General features: G+C 39.1%; 2 protein-coding genes across 9 annotated transcripts in view; both read left to right on the plus strand.

The window, feature by feature from the left end:
- Nucleotides 1–10,702, plus strand: part of KLHL2 (kelch like family member 2) — a 54,200-nt gene extending 43,498 nt beyond the window's left edge. For 2 of the 7 annotated variants that reach the window (XM_041479873.1, XM_041479879.1), the window contains 8 exons: nt 370–519; nt 1,407–1,524; nt 2,153–2,350; nt 3,109–3,210; nt 4,129–4,257; nt 8,545–8,685; nt 8,833–8,976; nt 9,580–10,702. In XM_041479873.1, coding sequence (XP_041335807.1) covers nt 370–519; nt 1,407–1,524; nt 2,153–2,350; nt 3,109–3,210; nt 4,129–4,257; nt 8,545–8,685; nt 8,833–8,976; nt 9,580–9,608 — 1,011 coding nt within the window. In that variant the 3' untranslated portion in view covers nt 9,609–10,702. The other 5 variants (XR_005956177.1, XM_041479874.1, XM_041479877.1 and 2 more) reach the window with 5 other exon arrangements.
- Nucleotides 10,703–11,498: 796 nt separating this feature from the next.
- On the plus strand, nt 11,499–20,030 carry MSMO1 (methylsterol monooxygenase 1). Of its 2 annotated transcripts, none has more exons than XM_041480072.1 (6): nt 11,499–11,516; nt 13,159–13,468; nt 14,506–14,654; nt 15,587–15,713; nt 17,437–17,591; nt 19,081–20,030. In XM_041480072.1, the coding sequence occupies exons 2-6, from the start codon at nt 13,214–13,216 to the stop codon at nt 19,286–19,288; spliced, it is 894 nt and encodes a 297-aa protein (XP_041336006.1). In that variant the 5' UTR covers nt 11,499–11,516; nt 13,159–13,213; the 3' UTR covers nt 19,289–20,030. The 2 variants fall into 2 exon arrangements, with proteins under 2 accessions (XP_041336006.1, XP_041336005.1); XM_041480071.1 differs by lacking the exon at nt 11,499–11,516 and adding an exon at nt 11,697–11,819.
- Nucleotides 20,031–20,499: the final 469 nt, after the last annotated feature.

The following is a 20,499-nucleotide window of genomic DNA, read 5'->3' on the forward strand; positions in this document are numbered from 1 at the left end:
GTTTTTAAAATTATTCTCTGCTACTCTGCTACTTCCACCTTAAAATATTCTGTACTGTCTGTATTTAAAAAATTAATAAATGCGCCCAATTGTAAGAAATGTAACTGGGGACAATCCCAAGGGCAATTTACCTTCCCTATCACTGTTTCTTCCACTTGCTAATTAACAATCAGCATATTTTACATTTTTTTTTCTAGTGACTGCACATTTCCAACACAAATTTGTGTCCTACTGGTTAAATTACAGTCTTAAAAGTAGATTAATCTGTATTTGTGTGATAGATCATAGGCTTTAACACACTTTGGACTGCGATTTCTGCTTTACTTCCTTAACATGCTCAGACCTTGTTAAACTTCTATTAATAAACAGAGAGTTGAAGAGGAAATATTGGTTAAGAACAGCAGTGCTTGTAAAGATTACCTCATTGAAGCTATGAAGTATCACTTGCTACCAACTGAGCAACGGGCATTGATGAAAAGCACACGAACAAAATTGAGAACACCCGCCAGCCTTCCAAAAGTAAGGCCCTTGTTTTTCCAATGTATACAATTTCAAGCTGCATTTTAAAAATTTTCATGAGAGTATGACTGTGTCTTGGGGTATTCCTGTAAAAAAATTGTACCAGAATTATTTATTATAAAAATGTAACAAATGATTACCTTTACGCTCCATGCTACTTATGATATAGATGTTTTAGCCTCCTACTTAAACAGAGAATCACCACTACCTGCCCTCCCAGAAAACATTTTTTAATAAGTACTTCAGCTCTTTTGAGAACTATACAATTATGGAGAAGTAAGCCTGTTAAAAAAAACAAACAAAACCAGAACCCAAAAAAAACCCCAAAACAAAACAAAGAATGACTGAAGAGACTGATTGAGATTTTTTAAATTTAATCTTTAGTTCATTTTAGCAAAAACCAAAGATTAGATTCTTTCTTCTTTACAATAAAGTAAAGAAATTTTCTCTTAGTACTGTTGTGAAAATGGTAATAATGGAATAGGTGATTCAATTCAGCAGATTTAGTAGAACAAGATAAGGCTGTTACGTGATGGATGGTCACAGCTTCATTACACATCATAGATGGTGAATTCTCATACCTGAGATCACAGGAGGATGTGAAGATCCAGCAGGGTCTCCCTCTTCCGTGGGAGCTTTACCAAGATTTTGATTGCCTCCTGCTTTTCCACCCTTGGTATTTCCTCTGGACAAAAAAATTACATTTGTTTATAAAAAGCACTAACAATTTGGCCTGTTTCACAAGACTCAAATTTCTATAGGAGAGCCATCCTTTAATTATTTCTTGCACAGAAGCTCACTTTATTTTTAAACACTTTCTTGATCTTTCAGGTGCTCTCATATATGCAGATAACTAACAGTTGTTATTATTATCATCTCCCTGTTAGCTGATGATGGTAGTTGGGGGACAGGCTCCAAAGGCAATTCGCAGTGTTGAATGCTATGATTTTAAAGAAGAACGCTGGCATCAGGTAGCTGAATTGCCTTCCAGAAGATGTAGAGCAGGTAAGGATGCCTAATTTTTTTGTTGTGGTTGGTAATGCTTCAGAATTTAGGCATTGTATGTTCTCTGGAACAGTATTTGAGATATTTATCTAAGGGCTAAACTTTGACCTCACTGATTATTTGAATTACTTGCTAATCTTGAACGATACAACTTTGATCAATTGTGCTTAATTTGAGCATCAGTCTGCAATGTGTAGGATAAACTACTTTATTACCTCCCACAGAAACAAGGAATAAATAAATTTAAATATTAATGTATTGTAGTAAAGATTAATTTTGCCATTAAAATACCCTAATCTCATTAAATGATACAAAGAATGTGAAGAAGTGATAATCCACTACTGAAAACATGAACATGTGATCTTAAAGCTGCTGAGCGATTTAAGCAAGAAGAAATTCAGCAAGCCTAGTATTCAGGAATGTGCACTGTTAGCAAAAAGTGGTAGAAATTCTAGGGCTTAATCTGAATGAAATGTGGTTCTAGAGGACTGTCAAAAGCACGACAAGTGTAGTGAATACTGTAGTTTGTGTCAAGTATCTGCATACTTAGGACAGTCACAGTTACAGAATGCAGTTAATTGGCAGAGAGGCTGAAACACTCATCTGTCCTCCCCTGTCCCTGCTCTAGGAATGGTGTACATGGGAGGCATGGTTTATGCTGTTGGTGGTTTCAATGGCTCTTTGAGAGTTCGTACAGTAGATTCCTATGATCCAGTGAAGGACCAGTGGACAAGTGTTGCCAACATGCAAGACAGGAGAAGCACACTGGGAGCAGCTGTATTAAATGGCCTTCTTTATGCTGTGGGAGGATTTGATGGGAGTACAGGTATGTTTGCCTGAGACACTTCTGAATAACTTTGACTACTCTTAACATAATTGTTTCAAATTTTAATGCCTCTTTTTGCTGGTACTTGTGGTGAAACCAAGCATGAGGGTAGCCTAGCATCTTGTGGTGTGGAATGTGCTTAAGTGATCACATCCCCCTACCTGAACAGTGGACTGTTTGCTCCTAAGAATTCGGGCTTAAAAACTAGTGAACTTTTGGCAAGTTTGCTTCCAGTATTCCTTCTATAGTCAGAGTCCTTAACTTGTGGAAGATATGAGAGAAAAATTATCTGATCTGGTTTGTCCTGTTTGCACAGGAAATTGATTTCTGCATTTTCATGTAGTGTAAATAAGATTATAAACAACTTTTTCTGACCTGTGAGAAAGCTTTAGACATACACTGTTCATTCCCTATTTAGATGCATTAAACAATTAGTGCAGAAGTGATCTTTTTGCTGAATAACTATTATAAAAGCATATGTAGGAGAAAGCATGTGTCTTAATTAAAAAGAAAATAAAAAATCCAGGGAAGAAGTTTTCAAAGCTCCACAGAAATTTTCAGTAATTTGCCCATTTTCAGACATGAAGTTGGGTTGACTGTAATTGCCTGTCTAAAGAACAAAAGGTTGTGCTTTTTGTTCAGTATTTAACAATCCTTAAAATGAAATAATTTGAGTTTTCAGATAAAAAGAGTTTCCTGAAAGGTAGATAGTATGTTGCACCTAGATTTATAGAGAAAATGTTATATTGTCTTCATAGGTTTGTCATCAGTCGAAGTTTACAACTTAAAGACTAACGAGTGGTTTCATGTAGCTCCAATGAACACAAGAAGAAGTAGTGTTGGCGTAGGTGTTGTTGGAGGTAAGTTGACAAACGATATTAAAAAGAACAGAGGGAAATGTAATCATTTACTCTACTAGTTTTTTTTACTTCTGAAAACATGCTTCAGATTTATGTTTTTGCTCAACCTTGTAATTCAAATGCTATGAACATTATGTAATCATTTACTCGGGTTTTACCAGTTTTTAGCATAGTAGTTTTAATTTTTTTCAGAGCTTCAGCTGTGGCTAAGGCCAACTGAGGAAAACCTTGCTAAGCTCTAGGTTATGTATGTCAGCAAAGTCAGAGAGCTGACGTGATGGCCTTATCATTTGGTCTTTAGTGATGCAGCACTGCTTTATTGTCCGTTCTGTTATCTGTGGCTGACCTTGCTGGCTGCACGCTGGGGACAATCCCAAGGGCAGTGCCAGGAAAATGCTGACTTTTCAGTCAGCTTGGTGGTGAATAGCCTGGATGTCACTTGCACAATGGAGATCTGGCCTGGGTCTTGGATCTTAAAACAGTTTTAGGGGTGAATGTGCGCTTTAACTGCATAGAAACCACTGCTGTTTCTAATCTGAAAATGCAGACTGTATGAGTGATTTTCAACTAAATTTCTGATATTCCTAGGAAGCTTATTTGTCAGCTTCCAGTATCAAACATACTTGAAATAGCTTGCTTTTGAGCAATGCCTAATTAAAAACCTTACCTTTGTATTTCAGCTAGGCAATTTAAAATATTTTGACTTGCATTGTTGTTGATAGATACTGGGTGCCTTTTACATCCTAAAAACGACAAGACTGTGGCATGCTAACCTAAACTGTGTACAGTATGGAATCTCAGTAAGTGATTGACAGGTGCTGATTAGTAGCTAATTGGAGAGCAATGCCTTTCCTCTTTGCCGGTGTGGCAGTCCCTGCATGTATTTTAGCAGCTGGCAGGCTCCTTTGGTTCCCCCAGGGAAGCTGTATGCTGTTGGTGGCTACGACGGAGCGTCACGGCAGTGCCTTAGTTCAGTGGAATGCTATGATGCCAATTCCAACGAGTGGAGCTACGTCGCAGAAATGAGCACCAGGCGGAGCGGAGCAGGTGAGTGGACAAGGATCAGCTGTCCTTGCAAAGATGAAAACACGTGGGTTTAAAATGTATCTAAAAAACATGAAAGGTAAGCTAAAGTCTGAATCTAATGGAATGTGCTAGTCCTAGATGGCTGATACACAGCAGGTGATAAAAACAAAACTGTTCCACTGAGTAAGATTCAGTCTGTTAAGAGTAAATATCCCTCTTTGTTTTTTCATACTTTCATATTCCTCCTCTTCCCACAACTTCTGATGGTTTTTAACATACTGACTGATACTCATGGATTGTAATAATCACTATCACCTCTATTCTTAAATATCAAAATCTATACAGCAAGCATGAAAAAATGTCTTTTCTACAGGGAACTCTTTGCCAGTTAGGGCTGATTATTCTAACAGCATTTTCAGGTTGACTTTACGTGTGAACTGTGACTAGGTTTCCACCTCTTTGGAGGACTTGTTCTGCATTCTGATTCACTGCAGGAAATTTTGTCCTTGTTCATTCCTAAGTTTGTATAACTGGTTTCATCCTATTACTTCCACTTATGTACCCTTTATTTCACCTTCAGTAATTCTTTTCATCACCTGGTGTTTGCATCCTCTGTACATGTACAGCCTACTCCATGTTATCCTTCCTTATCATTTAGCCAAGGTATATCCATTTATTTCTATATAATCTTAAAAATCCCCTTTTTTTTTTTTTCTTGTGGATTTCTTTTTTTCCTTCTTGCAATTCTGAGTGTGTATATTTCTCTTTAAAGACATCTTTAAAAGTGCCTATGGTATTCCACTTTTGTTTAATGAAATTATGCTTCCACAGCTCCAAATTGACTTTAGCATTTTCATTATCTATTAATATTATGGACTTGAATCTCATTTACTGTTCACTGTCCTCTATTTGTCTTTTGGTATTTCAGGTTTTTTCAACTCGCAGAAGTTGTTTTATTTCTCTAGATGCGTTCCCATGGACTTTTTCAAGTCAAATTCCATGATATTATTTTCTACATTTATTTTTTAGTAGTTAAGTCACTTTTTTTGACAAGTACTTAATGGTGGTTTTTAGCAACACCCTTCAAGTATCTACTGGTGATTGCAATAATGTGCTTCATAATGGGAAGAGATATTGCTACAAATAAATCTGAATGGACTTCTAGTATGCTCAGTATATGATTAATAATTACCCTAACTTCTCATCTTACCTTCCAATATTCGTTGTTAACTCTGAACAGTTTTTACCTATGTAATAAATTAAGTTCAAATAATTTCAAAAGAAATCTATCAAAGTACTAAATTCATTACTAAAATTGATAGTCTTTGATACTTCCATCATATCCTTACAAGATCAGCAAGCTGATAACTCTTATTACTAGAAGTCACATTTCAATTGTATTTCTAAACTAAAACTTTGATGTTAATGAAGGAAATATGATACACTAAACCTCAAGAAAACACAGTTGCCTTGTGAAACTTCTAGTAACTCAGTCTGTGCTTCTTGGAAGTAAATTCTGGATTAAAAACTGGACAGAGTTGCAGTAAGGGTACTGGAAAATATTCCTGTCTAATATTGGCAAGTTTTGAGGAAAATATTGATATAAAATGGGCAAGTTACAAGAATACTTTTAAAGACAAATAGTGTTGGTGGATTGTGACAAAGTTTCATTTTGCAGTCTGCCTGCACACACATTTTGTTTCAGCATTTGGGGTTTATTTTTTGATATTCTGTTTTTGCAAACTGTTGTTGTGCATGTAGCCTATTTATATAGTAGATGTTTTCAGATTTTTTTTTTAATGTTGAATTTCTTCTACAATTCTGAAATTTAGTTCCTTAAATATACTAACTACTGGGATCTTCCTGCCCCTCTCCTCTCTTCCCTTGTCCCTGTGTTTGCTTATTTAACTCTCTTCTGCCTTTAAACTGGTCCACTGATTAAAAAAAATGGAGAGGAAAACTAAATGTAGACAGTTATTCCAGTTTCATATAATTGAGTAAAATAATCAACATTATTCTGTGCCACTCTGTTAAATACATGAAAAATTATATTTTTGCATGGCAGAGGATGGGAATGTGAAAATCGTGACTGTTGATTGAGCTTGGCTGTAGAGGCCAAATAGCCAAACCCACCAGAACTGTTTCAACCGGCAATCAGTCCTGGTGGTGTTACGGGGGCTCACTAAAGAAAATTTTGTTCCTGTATTCAACTTTTGGATGTCTGGTCATCTCAAAGAACTTAAGCTCATCTCTTCTGTTCCTACTGCTTCAGCTTCACTCAAAAGCAACTTTTCAGAGGTTAACCCTCAGTTACTCTTCTTTAGTACCCACTGCTTCTCAGTTGATCAATACGGGGACAGATCTGTTTCCAGCAACATATTGGGAGGAGGAACTTCAGATCCAGATATAGGCCATTTGGGAGGGCTGAGAGATATAAGACAGGGTCCTGAAAAATGGGCAGGAAAGAAAAATAACAAAGAAAGGAGAACTCAGAAGACGGCAACAAGAGGATACAGACGGAAGGAGCAAGAAATAAGGTAGGACCTGGAAACTGGGTGTGGGATTAAGGGAAAATGAAGCACCATGGAGGAACGGAGGACATTTTTAAAAATAAGGAGCTATGAAAGAAAAAGGTGGCAATGGGGCAGAGGGAAAGCTCTACACACTGAATAGGAAGGCCAGTAACTATTGAAGGCATGGGTGGGGGGATTTATGTCATATCCCATATTTAAACTGAAAATATTAGCCCTCCTCCTCCTAGCTCTGTAATATTTAATTCTACAAAAGATGAATGTTGTACTATCCTGTCTAATGAAGTGTGATCAGAGTGGGAGAAGGAAAAGTTGTCATACTATACTGTGGCATGATAGCTAGAAATAATAGCAATAAAAGAGGAATTAAATTAACTGGGAAGGATATGGGGAAATGCTAGTAGTGAGTATCACTGATAAAGCACTAAATAGCATGATTTATAAGTGTCCTATCAAGAAGCTATTTTTCAGATTTACAGTACCAATTAGCTTCCATGTTTCCTTTCTCTTGTCTTTAATTATTAAAATCAGTCTCTTTAATAAGAAAATTTAGTCATTTCAGCAGGAGTCGTTTGTCTTCACATATAGAAATGGCTCTTAATTACAAAATTAGTGATATGTTTTTAAAGATATTTCAGCTCGTTTTTAAGGTCTCGGGGTTCTTTTTTTTTTCCTTTTTTTTCCTCCTTTTTTTTTCTACCTCCAATATTTTTTTTTTCTTTGAGGGACTTACCTGATTTTTTGCATTCATATTTGTTGTTTCCCTTTAAAAAGATTTTAAGTGGTTCCATGAAATACTTTATGAGCTATATTTGCAAATCTGTATCTCTGCTTTGAGTTTCATAGTCTTAAATGTGGCATTTATTAGATTTCCCAGTATACTTTCATAGAAGTGCTTTTTTAGTTGTCTTTATGGTCCATCACTCAGAAGTTTTAATGCAAAAAAAACCCCTACGTTTCTGAAATTTATTATGTTTTGGTTCTAATGCGTTATAAAGGGAGTAATAAATAAACAGGCCTCTCTTTCTGCTTCCCCCATTTCCATCTTTTCAATATGTGCAGCCCAAATAGCAAGCAGATAGATCTAGCTTTACTCACGCCTTCATTCCAAGCTCACAGATTGATAAACTTTTGTTGTAAAGTAAAGGAGACCTTAGGATTAAAGGACACCCTTTAATATCCTTTTGGATATTTTGATAACTGAAGCTTGGTTCAAAGACGCTTGGTGTTCTTCAAATCCCAGAGAAGGTACTCACTGCTAACTGTTTAATTATGTTCCATCTGTTTACAAGGTATTCCAACACTTCAGTGGAAACATCCCTATTGTATAATGTCTATCCATTCAGCTTTTATCCTCTGTACTGCGCAGCTTTTACTTTCTAAAAGTTCACTTACACTTTATCATCTTGTCAGATTTCTGTTATGCTGGCTGAGCACATTGTCTCATTTACTGTCACTTCTAATTAGTCCTAAATTTCAACAAGCCTCATTTTCCTGCACGTCATTTTTCGTCCAAAATTTTCTAAATCTTCTGTTGCAGAACAGCTCTGGTCTTTGTATGCTGCGATATGGTAGATGGGCACGCAAGGCATTTTATCAGAGTCTTGCTGTAGTTACTGTCTCTCTGCTTTAATGCATCCTGACCCAAATGTTTTCTGAAATAGTTTCCAACATTGACTTAATGAAGGATTTATGTTAGCTGACATATTTGTTGTTTCTCCTTCGTATCGTTCAAATAATTCTCTGGTTAATTCTGCGTATTTTCATATGTTTGCAGGTGTTGGTGTGTTAAACAATTTATTGTATGCAGTAGGTGGTCATGATGGTCCTTTGGTAAGAAAAAGTGTTGAAGTGTTTGACCCCATTGCCAGTACCTGGAAGCAGGTTGCAGACATGAACATGTGCAGAAGGAATGCAGGTATGTGCAACAATGACTAAAATTGTACCAATGTCAATTGTCAATGGCATGTACCTGGACTTCTGCTGCTTTCATAAAAAAACATGATTTTGGGGGGTTGTGGCAGTCAATTACTAATTTTCATTGTGGTTTTCTGCCCTTTTTCAGGTGTTTGTGCTGTAAATGGTCTCTTGTATGTAGTTGGAGGAGATGACGGTTCCTGTAATTTATCAACGGTGGAGTATTATAATCCAACAACTGATAAATGGACGGTTGTGTCATCTTGTATGAGTACAGGAAGGAGTTATGCAGGTAAGGCATAAAAATATTTTTAATACACTTTTTAAAGTAAAACATTTGACAAAGCATCCAAACAGAGTCTTGTCTAAGGTAGAATCTAAGATAATAAAATGGGTAGGAAGAAATTGATGTACATTTTGAATGATGACTTCAAATAATTACTCACTACAAGGAAAAAAAAAAGGATTAAAGTGTACTCAAGAATGATTTAGCACATAAGTGGTGAGTCAGAAAGATGATTCTGGTATGACCAGTTTTTTAACAAGAAATATGTGTCTCAATCCAAGGGGTCCAATTCCAAAGTTCTTTGGGATTTGATATTTAGAAAATGAGCTGTTTCAGGAATCTTTTCCTTCAATAACTGCAGTTTTTCAAATGAGTTATTTAAGTGAATGTTAAGAATATATTTCACTGATAGCAAAATTTAACTTGATTAGTCACAGAAACTTTCAGAACTTGGCACTGATTCAGACAGCTTTGTGTCAAAGAGAAATTAGGGGAAAATATGTACATTGTTGCTGGTGCATACTTAAATGCTATTTGCAATGTATCTTTTTTTAATTTTAAAAACAATACTGCCTAAAGATTTATCCCTTTTTCTCCTCCTCCCTCTAGGTGTTACAGTTATTGACAAACCATTATGATCAGTAAAGCGATTTTCAACTTGATTATGCACTAGAAGCAGTCTTCAACAAGTGTATTTGAAGTGACTGAGTATCTAAGCACTTCTCTACTTGTAGCTGCACCTTGAGTCACAGTGGAAGATGTGACTGTCTACAATTGCAGATGACAGATGATGAAGATTACTCTAGGTAGAAGCAATTTGTAGGATTATTCTGCAGTTGAGCAGAAGCTGATTGAACTTTTGAAGTCTGGTGGACCATTTTTTTTATTGCAAGGTCTTCAGAGAAAACCCAACACTTTCATAAGGACCAGCTTCTGTCAGTCATGACTGAGAAACGGATTGTGAGTGAAGAATGGTGTGTATTCTGGTGAAAGTAAATTTTTGTCTTATTTTTTCCAGAGACTAATAAATATATTTAAGGAAATGAACTGTCAGTCTTCATTGTAGGTACTGAATCCCACCTCAGTAATTCAAACTGGCATGGGGTACATTTGTTTCCTTTTATAAAACTTTTGTTACGTAACTATACTACGTGCATATGTTTGTGTGAGCATAAGTTGCTCTCTACTGAAACTCTTCAAAACCTGATTTTACTATTTATAATTTGGCACAGTACTTTGAATATGTCAGTACTATGTTGTAAAACAGAGATGTATTTTTTGATATGTAACAATGCTTAACACTAATTCCCGCTGAAGGAGATCAGAGATGGTTTAACACTTCTTGAGCAGGTGTAATTTCAGTATCTTTTTAATAAAAATGTTGTCTGTACTTACAGGGTTTTTTTTTTTTTTTTCCTGTTCAATTTTGGTCACGTTTAGATGTTAATTCTTTTTTACCTTTTTATCCAAAAGGTGATTTGGCATGAAAATAACTGAAAATTTATAGTGAATGTATGCAATTGCGTTGAACTTGCATGGTACAAAGGCCTATTTATGTGTGTAATCTCAGCTTCTATTAGCCAATATCTGAATACACTGTATATGGCCATGCTTATACAGCAGCACATTTTTATTTGTTCTTGGATGGCCTCCTTTTAACATGACCAAAGTTACTGTCATATTTGAGACATTTTCTTCAAATAAAAGTTTGTACATTGTTTCCTAATGCCAACAGGTCGCTTAAAACTTGTGTTTCTCAATGCAAGTCTCAAACCAGATAATCAGTGAATAAACGGGGGCCGTGGGGCTGGGGGGAAGGAGCGGGCGAAGCTGGTGTTGTACAGGTCTGCATGCCAACGAACTGAGAATTGCTGGGGGTTAGGAGGCGGTCAGTGAACATCGCTGTTTGCCGCAGCTGTTCCTGAAAGCTGCGGTGTCCTGAGTGCAGGAATGGCCACCGCTGGCTTCCCGCGAAAGCGTCCGAGCTGTGACACTGGTGACAGGGCCGGAGTCACGTAGGTGCCCGAGTCCATGTGACGCGCGGTGGGGCGAGGCAGGGCTGGGAACGGGAACGGGAACCTTCTATCTGAATCGCACCCTTCACCCGCGTGACACCAACGGGACTGCGGCTGGGGGCCGCTGCTGACATGGCGACACCGCCGCCTGTGCACTTCCACCTTTTCGTTAACGCGGGAGCAGGGAGCGGGCGCAGGCACCCGCAGGGCTGACACCGCGTCCCCCCGCAGGCACTGGCGAGCAGCGGCGGGAGGCGGCGAGCGGCGCTCCCGGCCCCGCCACCGAGCCGCTCCCGGAGCCGCTGCCGCGCCCGGCCGGGCCCCGCCCCATGGCGTCGTGCGCGTCACCTGCTGTCCTCCCTTCCCATTGGCCGCGGGCCGGGGTCTCACTATCCTCACTCCACCCCTCCAGCCAATGGCAGCGCGGGAGCCGCCGCCGCGGCCCCGCCCCCCGCCCGCCTGACCCTGCGCCGCTGCCTCCCGCCGGCCAATGGGGCAGCGCCGGGCGGGGCGCGCCGCTGCCGCCGCCAGGTGAGGGGCGAGGGTGTCCGGGGCTGTGGGTGCCGGGTGTGGGTGCCGGGGTGCGGGCTCCCCGAGGGAGCGCATCTCTCCTCGGCGTTCCCCATCCGTGGGTGGCGTGTGCCGGTATGTGTCCGCCGCCTGGCGGGGCCGGGCGGGACGGAAGAGCCCCGGTGCAGCCCGGCCGCTGGCTCCGCGGCTTCCCGGCGGCGTGTTCGTGGGTGGTGCCGATGGTTTAGTTGCCTTGCGCTTCCGTCCGCCCAGGAGCTCGGGCTGTGCGGTGCCTTGGCGTCTGCGGCGCTGCTTTTGCTGTCGGTAAGAAGCGGCAGCATCGCGGTGCTGTTGCTAAGGGAGAAAAACCATAACTGAGGTTTTGGATACTGGTTTGGTGTGGTGCTTAATATGTGAGAGTTAATTACACATTGGAATGGGCTGTCCGGGGAGGTGATGGAGTCACCCTTCCCGCAGGGCTTTAAGGATGTGGCCCTTGGTGCCGTGGTCCGGTTGATAGGGTGGTGGTGGGTTATGGGGTATGGGTTATAGGTGGGTCATGGGCACAGGGTCTCGGAGCTCTTTTCCAGCCTGCGGGTACGTGATTTGTGTCAGATTCGGCCTAAGTGTGCCAGCTGAGGATGGACCCTGTCCTCTGGCCTGTGAGTTGCAAGCCTGTGTGAGAGTGGAAGATGGACCTGTTAAAGGGGTCCAGAGGAGGGCACTGGGAATGGTCAGAGGGCACATCATCAGTGGGGACAGGCTGGAAGAGCTGGGGTTGTGCAGGCTGGAGAAGAGAAGGTTCAAGGGACACCCTACTGTGGTACATAAACGGGGCTTTTTGCTGAGGCTTGTAGTGACAAAGTACAGGGCAGTGTTCTTAAACTAAAAACGGATAGGTTTAGATTTGGCATAAGAATGATGTTTTTTACAGTGAGAGTGCTGAGACACTGGAAAAGGATGAGCAGAAAAGTTCTGTATGCCCTGTCCCTGGAAGTGTTTGAAGTCCAGGTGGGATGGTGCTTTGAGCCACTTGATGTCCTGAAAAATGTCCCTGCCCATCCCAAGAGGGTTGGATTGTAAATGATGTTTAAAAGTCCCTTCCTGGCCAAACCAGCAAGGAGCCTAGTCTGTGGAAATGGCATGAGTTCAGGGCACCTGCAGAAATGCAGCCTCTGTGGTTTTAGGAGCTGTGAGGAAAAGTCCATTACTGAGGGAAAGGTGGAATGCCTCAAGCAGCTGCAGTGTTGATGTAATTTGCAGGGATTTTGGTTCACAGCCATGAGAAAAATGGGACTGGATAATCAAGAGATCACAGTTAATTAATCTCTTAAATATTTTTTGAACTTTCCCGTTGCTATTTTAATACAGAATATAATTATCCTGCAAAAGCCTTGAAATAAATTTGGGTAGTAATTAATTCTTCTTTATCCTTCTGCTCCCTTGACATAATCTCAAACCTAGGAGCTGATTGCCTCTCAAATTGGTTTGCCTCTCAAACCAATCTAAAGTTTTGTTCTTTTAGGCTGTTCTGTATGAAGAGAATCTGTCTTTCCTGTCCTTTCTCAGCTTTTAATTTCAAACTAGGTAACGACTCTATCATGTGATTTTTTTTTCTCTGAATATTAACTTCTGTTTATTGAATTTTTCTCAAAATTTGCAGGTTACTTACAGACAACTACAGAAGAACTGTAATTGTGATGTTTTATGATTGAACCATGGCCATGAATGACAGCGTTAATATCTTGAACTCTGCTTATCTGGCAGTGGAATATATAGACTCCTTCTTACCTGACAATCCCCTGCAGCAACCATTTAAAAATGCCTGGAATTACATGCTGGATAACTACACAAAGTTCCAGATTGCAACTTGGGGATCACTTATAGTTCATGAAGTTTCATACTTTTTGCTCTGTGTACCAGGATTTATCTTTCAGTTTATACCATACATGCAAAAGTATAAAATTCAACAGGTAAGAGAAAGTTATGAAGTATACACTGACTTGTCTTTGAACATACCAGGCAATCACATTATCCTGTTTATCATCACAGTATCATCAATGTATATGGTTCCATTTCATCTGTCACTTGGACATCCTGAAAACAACAAAGTAAATTTACTCTGTGTACGAGGAGAGAAAGAGAAGTGGATTTTAGGGAAGAAAAGTAGTTTTTTTTTCTCCTGAAGAAGAGTTATGCTTTCCCCCATGGTGTTATAAAGAGGAAAGGGCATGTCAGTCTTATTGTTAGTAAAGTTTTACATCCATAGTTGCTTATATCAGCAAGGGAAGGTGAATAGGATTCTGGCATCTGGTGCTAGAGGTGTGTCTTAGTAGTATGAAATAATTACATGGTGTGCTTTTTTTAATAGCAGTGCTCTTCTTCAAAGTACCTCTATCCACATCCTCTTGAAAGGATTTGGAAAGTTTTTGACAATGAAGAAAGCCTGGGATGGATTGCCCACTCCTAATTGGAGGCAAAGGCACATCCAGTATCTAAAGATAATTGGCTTCCCCTAATTCATTGTCATTTGAATTAGAAATTAATAACACCACCTTCTGAAGTTATTGCAGTAATTGATAGAATGTCTCCCTGCAAAAACTGAATGTTTTCAAGACAATTATTTCTTCAAAAGCTTGTCTCTTCAACCTCTCTTTATTATTTTAGCAATGAAATGCATTCTGTGGTGTGAAGAAGGAAAGAAAACTTGGATTGTGTTAAACTGTTGAGTATGAAATGTTACTGCTAACTGTAAACACTGAAAAAAACAAAAATATTTTGGAGGTGTCTGACAAGACAGCTTATCTTAAAACACTAGCCTAGAAAAATAAGATTTTGATAAAACTGAATCCAGTCCCATGTTATTTGTGTTGCCTGAGTTAAAATGTATTACTGGAAGGCATTTGTCTTCCAAGGTGAAATTAAACTGACTCCAAATGAATTTTTGGAGCACTTTACTTGTGTACAACAGAAACATATAACACAATGAATTCTTTTTGCTTCATTTTAGGATAAACCAGAAACATGGGAAAAACAGTGGAAGTGTTTCAAAACCCTCCTCTTCAATCACTTCTTCATTCAGCTTCCCCTGATTTGTGGTACCTATTACTTCACAGAGTATTTTAGCATCCCGTATGGGTGGGAAGAGATGCCGAGATGGTATGTAGATTTTTCTGATATGGTGATGCTGAGTTACATGCAGCTGGAGGCAGAATATTTAACAATTAGTGTTGTCGACTCTAATAGGAAATAATTTATTTGGCAATGTAAACTGTGTTTGTTAATCATCCTTCATTTGCTGCTTAGCTGCTATAAGAGCTAATTAGAATTTTCTAAATTTTTTTTAATGTCCTCAAGCTGTTCTAATCTTTGGGAGAGAAGGGGGATTAGGAGGGAGTTTATGGAAGCAAAGCAAGATTCCTGGCTGGGTGGATTAAATGTTAGACTTTCTGGTGGTTTTATTTATCTAATTTTTTAAATTTCTCCAAAGTATCTCTACCTTCCACCTTGTTTTATTTCTTAGCAGTAGAGTGTTCCTCAAAGGAGAATGTACCACCTTCACAGTGTTCTTTTCTTGCACTGAGCTGATGGGCTTTTGAACAAAGCTGGATTAGCTCTAAGCGCCCCCTTCTCCCCCACCCCACCCCAGCAACAGTAGTTTTTCATCACAGAAGGTCTTCTTTCTTGGAGAGCTGTTTGCTCTCTGGTGCCGATGGCTGATGCAGCTCTAGGTTTTCTGTCAAGGTCTCACACAGTCTGTGGTTGTTCTCTGCAGACTGTATTTGTAATATTGACGTGACAGCTTGTTACACTGACTGTGAGTTAACACTAACTGAAGTGAGTAAACCTGTGCTAACTCACTTCAGCATATCAACAGATGAGCTGATAAGCACCACAGCTTTTTACCTGGTAATCAGTATTTTTTATGTTCAAAAAGTAGTGCACTGTTATTCAGTCAGTAATAGGTATAAACACTTCTGACCGTTATTTCAGGAACAGATGTATTTTCTATAACTCTATATACTCTATTCTGTTATACTCTATAACAGAACAGTATTTTCTATAACTAATAGATCTTCTGCTTTTTAAAGGTATGTTCTGGTTGCCCAGTGTTTTGGATGTGCAGTGATTGAGGATGCCTGGCACTATTTTCTGCATAGATTGCTGCATCACAAGAGAATATACAAGTATATCCATAAGGTTCACCATGAGTTTGTTGTATGTATTACTTGATTTTTTTCTTTAATAATAGCTTTTAGTATGTGTTTCATAGAACTTACTTAAACATCTTATTTGAAAGACCTAAGAATTTTGCATTCCTTTGACAGTGTGGTTAGATGTCTTTTCTTGGGCACTTTGTCAGGAGCAGTCATCCATTTTGTTTCTGAGAACGCCTCCTGTAATTTGATTTCATTTCAGTGAAATGAGAGATCACACTCTTGCTAAAGTTTGATCGTATTTATGAGCAAGGTGAAGTGGACTTCTAAAAATGCACATGCAGGGCTCATTGCTAGGGGAAGGGAAACAGTAGATGTCTGGATCTGGTTGTTCATCAGTTCCCCACCACATGGGCTGTTACCCAGATCATATGAATCCCCAGAACATGATCAGACAGGCAGCTCTTGCACAACCCCGGTGTGTGCATCATGTACTTGATCCAAGGAAGGGGTTACAGCTCTGGATGAGGGCCTCTGGAATTAGTATGGCCCATTGTGCAATTCAAGTACACAAATCTATCAAGAGCATGCATTTTGGGTGGTTCTGTGTGTAGTGGTGTTGGAGCTGGCATTGAGCACCAGGCAATGAACCAGGCTTGGCTGGAGCCAGGTAGGATCCAGCGGTGCTTGCACTTTGTAAATGTACTGCTGTGCTTAGGAGGCACTGCCTGTGGAGGCCAGGAGTCAGTGCTGTGTGTTTCTGTGCTGCTCTGTGTAACCTGGGCTGTGCCAAAAGGAAACTGCAAGCTGCTGGGTCACGGATGCCTTATGCATGCTGCCAGCAATAGAGGAGCTTGGTATGCATTGCTGCATGCATATGTACAGACATCTGCAGCAGCAGCTGCTCTCTTCCTCTTGCTCTTGGCAGCCCCTCAGGTCTCTAGCTGGAGCAGCTTTTGGCCATTATTCTCGAGAGTGGTTGGCAGTTCTCACAGAAGTGATCTGTAGCCTAATGGCTGTTTCATGAAAAACTTTTCCTGACAGTAAAAAGAGATGTTTTTAAAGTATTCCTTAAGACAAAATGGACTTAATTTTTTTTTCTGATGATCTTATTTATAACCTTCTGCCTTAGGTTAAAATTTTTTAAGCTGTTCTCTGTATATTGTGTTCTGTGATTGAAAACTCTTTAGAATGTTTTTTTTTGCTAAACCAAATGTAGGAATGACTGGGGTGTGTGTGTATATGTATATGTTTTGTATCAATCTCAAAATCACATTTGAGGGGTACATATTTGTTTTAAAAAGTGGTCAAAGATGAGAGATTTTTCATTTTTATTTTGATAATAAATTTCTAAGTGAGTCCTGCTTCTGAGAATATTTTGGCTTCCTTCTTTCTTCTGCTTCCAAGACTGGATGTATAGCAAAGCTGATATAGGAGCTTGCCAAACACTTTTAATATTCCTGAAATAACGCTTTGACCTGGGGTGATGGTAAGCCTAAACAAAAGTTTTCAATTTTTCAACTAGTAGTGAAGTGTTTGGAATCACTAATAGAGTGGTAATACTCATGACCTTGGAATACTGTTTTTCCAAAGAGGAGCTAAATATGTGTGTTATGGCCCTTGCTCAATCACACCATTCCCTTTGCCCACAGCATTGTTCCGTTTGTCCTGTTGTAGTCTTGTGGGGTAGTGGGAAAGGGAGAGTATTGCAAAATGGTGCTGACGATTTGGGAGTACATAAAACTGAAAATGGTGACTGTTCCCTGTCTGTTATCTCTTTCTAGTCTCCATTTGGAATGCAAGCAGAATATGCACATCCTCTGGAAACACTCATCCTTGGAGCTGGCTTTTTTATTGGAATTGTTGTTTTCTGTAACCATGTGGTTCTTCTGTGGGCATGGGTGATCTGTCGCTTGATGGAAACCATTGATGTACACAGGTGAGAGAGTTGCTCGTTGCTTCTTAATAATTGTTTTTTTCTCTTGTCCCTACATCAAACTCACCTGTCTCTGTCACTGAGATGTACTTTTTATTTTGCATTAAAATGTGTTTTTGTGTCTTGCAAAGGATGAGACAACCTGGGGAGTTACCACTCTTCTCTGTTTGGAGGTAGTGTTAGCAGCAGGTCTTGCTGATTAAAGGAGTGTGGACTGTCAGCTAGAGCATCTCAAGGAGGGTTAGAGAAGCTAGGCACCTGATTATGATGTCTAGTTATTGCTGTTTGGTGTGCAAGTGATCTTATGCATATTGGAACACCAAAAATCAATTAGAAAAGGTGATATTCCAGCCAAGAGTTCTTTCTGTTTAATATTTTGTGAGACTGTTTTCTTGCTCAAGAGAAACTTTATGCTCTGTGACCACCGACTCTTTAAAACAAATGCATACATTTCTTTTCTTTATTTGTTTGTTTATTTATTGTGAATAAAAAGGACGAGACTTCATGTTGCTGTAGTAGAACTGACAAATTGGCTCCAAAATCTTAGGGCACATCCCAGTAGGCTTAGTTTAGTTCATCTACACATGAATGAGATTTTCTTTCCTGTGTTCAAGAGGCAGGGGACGCTAATAGTTTATTTTTTAAATGATAGTATTAACACTTGACCTTGTATTTCTAAATATATTATGATGCACATAGTGTCTTATTGCAAGTTGAGTATCAGGTGTTTCAATGGAACATAAGCTACCAGTAAATTCATGGTATAAAGCATTCCAGGTTTAGTCATGTTTTGCTTGTAGACTTCCCAAAGTATATGTTGTGACATACCATAAACTCATTGATAAAAAATACAAATTTCCTATTATAATTTTAGCTTGTTCTCCACATGGGGGGGTTTATAATGAATTGCCTTGCACTCTCCCCACTAGGTGGTGGTAAGAGGCTTCCCAGTACTACCGAGCAAAGGAGTTGGAATCCCTCTAGAGCACACTGTTCTGCTTTTAATCTTACTTTAATCATATATTTGGATATTTTATTTGCAGTAAGCTGAAAATAAGAGTAGGCATACAAGGATTGTTGATTTGAGATGCACTCTGATGAGCTGCTGTGCTAATGGCCATAGCTTATACTTAATGTTACTTCTTGTTCCTCCTTCCTAGAGTCACTCGAAGTTAAAACTGCTAAGCCAGCAGGAAGGCAGCCACACTGATTTTTTTAAGTTACTTGCTTAAATTTTTTTTTTGCATTGCCTAGTAAACTGAGCTGAAAAGCAAGTGCCAAAGCCATTGTGAGATAATTTACAGTCATTTGGCTAGGAGTGGGGGGAACTTGTCTTCATGTTAAGCCAGTATCATAGTGATTACCTTAGGACCTTAGAATACAATAAAATATATTTCTTTCCTAGAAACGACAAGTTAATGTCTATATTTTGTAGTTTATGTATCAGAAAAATCCTTACCTAGGTGCTTTTCTCTTTTCTCCTGCCCTGCAGTGGCTACGATGTCCCGCTGAACCCTCTTCATTTGGTGCCTTTCTATGCTGGGGCCCGTTTCCATGATTTCCATCACATGAACTTTATTGGCAACTACGCCTCGACCTTCACATGGTGGGACAGACTCTTTGGTACAGACTCTCAATTCATTGCCTATCAAGAGAAAGAGAAGAAGAAACAATGCATAACGAATAAGAAGGCTAACTAAATTTCCAGTGTAAAAGTCAATTTTTGCTTTTCTGTAAAGCAAAATAGTGATTGGGTGTTTAGCATAAATCTTGTTCCCTGGCTACTAAGAGGTAGGGAAAAACAGCTAATTGAACTGCAGTATCTTTCTAATGGGAATGTTTTCTATTTTATACATAAGTACTGCATATATTTTAACTACAGATTTAAAGATGATGGAAAAAAACGAAGACGATTTGTGTCTATCTTTTTTTTTTTCTGACAAGAAATAAACCAGGTTTATCTATAATGTTGCCCATTTTTGGATCTGGGTAGAATTACGTACGTACACTGAAGCTGGTCTTAGTTTTTTTAAATATATATTCTTAAATTTATAATATCAAATAGCAGAAGTTATTAACTAGCATCAGCACTGCATTATTTAAATATTGGGTAAAAGTTGCTTAAAACCAAAATGTCTGTTACTAGGAAGCTTGGACAGGTCTTTTGCACACTGGATAATGTGAACTGCTAATAACAGAATACCTGGCTAAACATGAATTATCAGAGACATTCCTGATCTAGATTTATTATGTTACTTTAGATTACAGGTAAAAAGAATAGAAATTTTTATTTGAAGACACTGGGTTTTGCTGCTCTCTTGAAGTTGGTCTGTCAGTGTACTTAGCATTTACATTACATTCTTCTCTGTGTTGTAATTTGCTGATCTGACTTGTTGCTATATTTGCACTTGTGACTGATGAAATAAACGTGGTTTGGTTTGATGCGTGTATCATACTTTTCATATGCTCTTAAACACAAAGCTGTGATAAAACCCTGTAGGATACAGGGTCTTACTCTTCATCTCTTTAATGAAGAAGCATTATTTGTTAGGATGATATGCAGCAGTGCCATCTGTTAAACTGCTTACAGAGGCAACAGTGCGATATGGAAACAGAGAACACGTAAATTCTGCTGGTTTTTGTTTTGAAGGACTTGGATACATATCTGCTCCATGTAGCAACATCTTTTGGGATGACTGAGTTCTCAGGCTGCAGCTTGTTCACAAGCTAGAATCTCAAAATCTACTGCTTGAGTTGCACTAGTCACAGAAGCAGTAGTATAATATTTTGGAATCTACTATAAGTGTTTGTCTGTTGCACAGGAAATAACAGTGAAGTATTTCAGAAGGGTTTAAACCCTTAAAAGATCTTCCACTCTGTACTGTCATGTCAGCTGCTCTTCAGACTTCAA

Source organism: Pyrgilauda ruficollis, unplaced genomic scaffold, assembly GCF_017590135.1.
Source record: "Pyrgilauda ruficollis isolate IOZ18807 unplaced genomic scaffold, ASM1759013v1 scaffold5, whole genome shotgun sequence".
NCBI classification, from domain to species: Eukaryota; Metazoa; Chordata; class Aves; order Passeriformes; family Passeridae; genus Pyrgilauda; species Pyrgilauda ruficollis.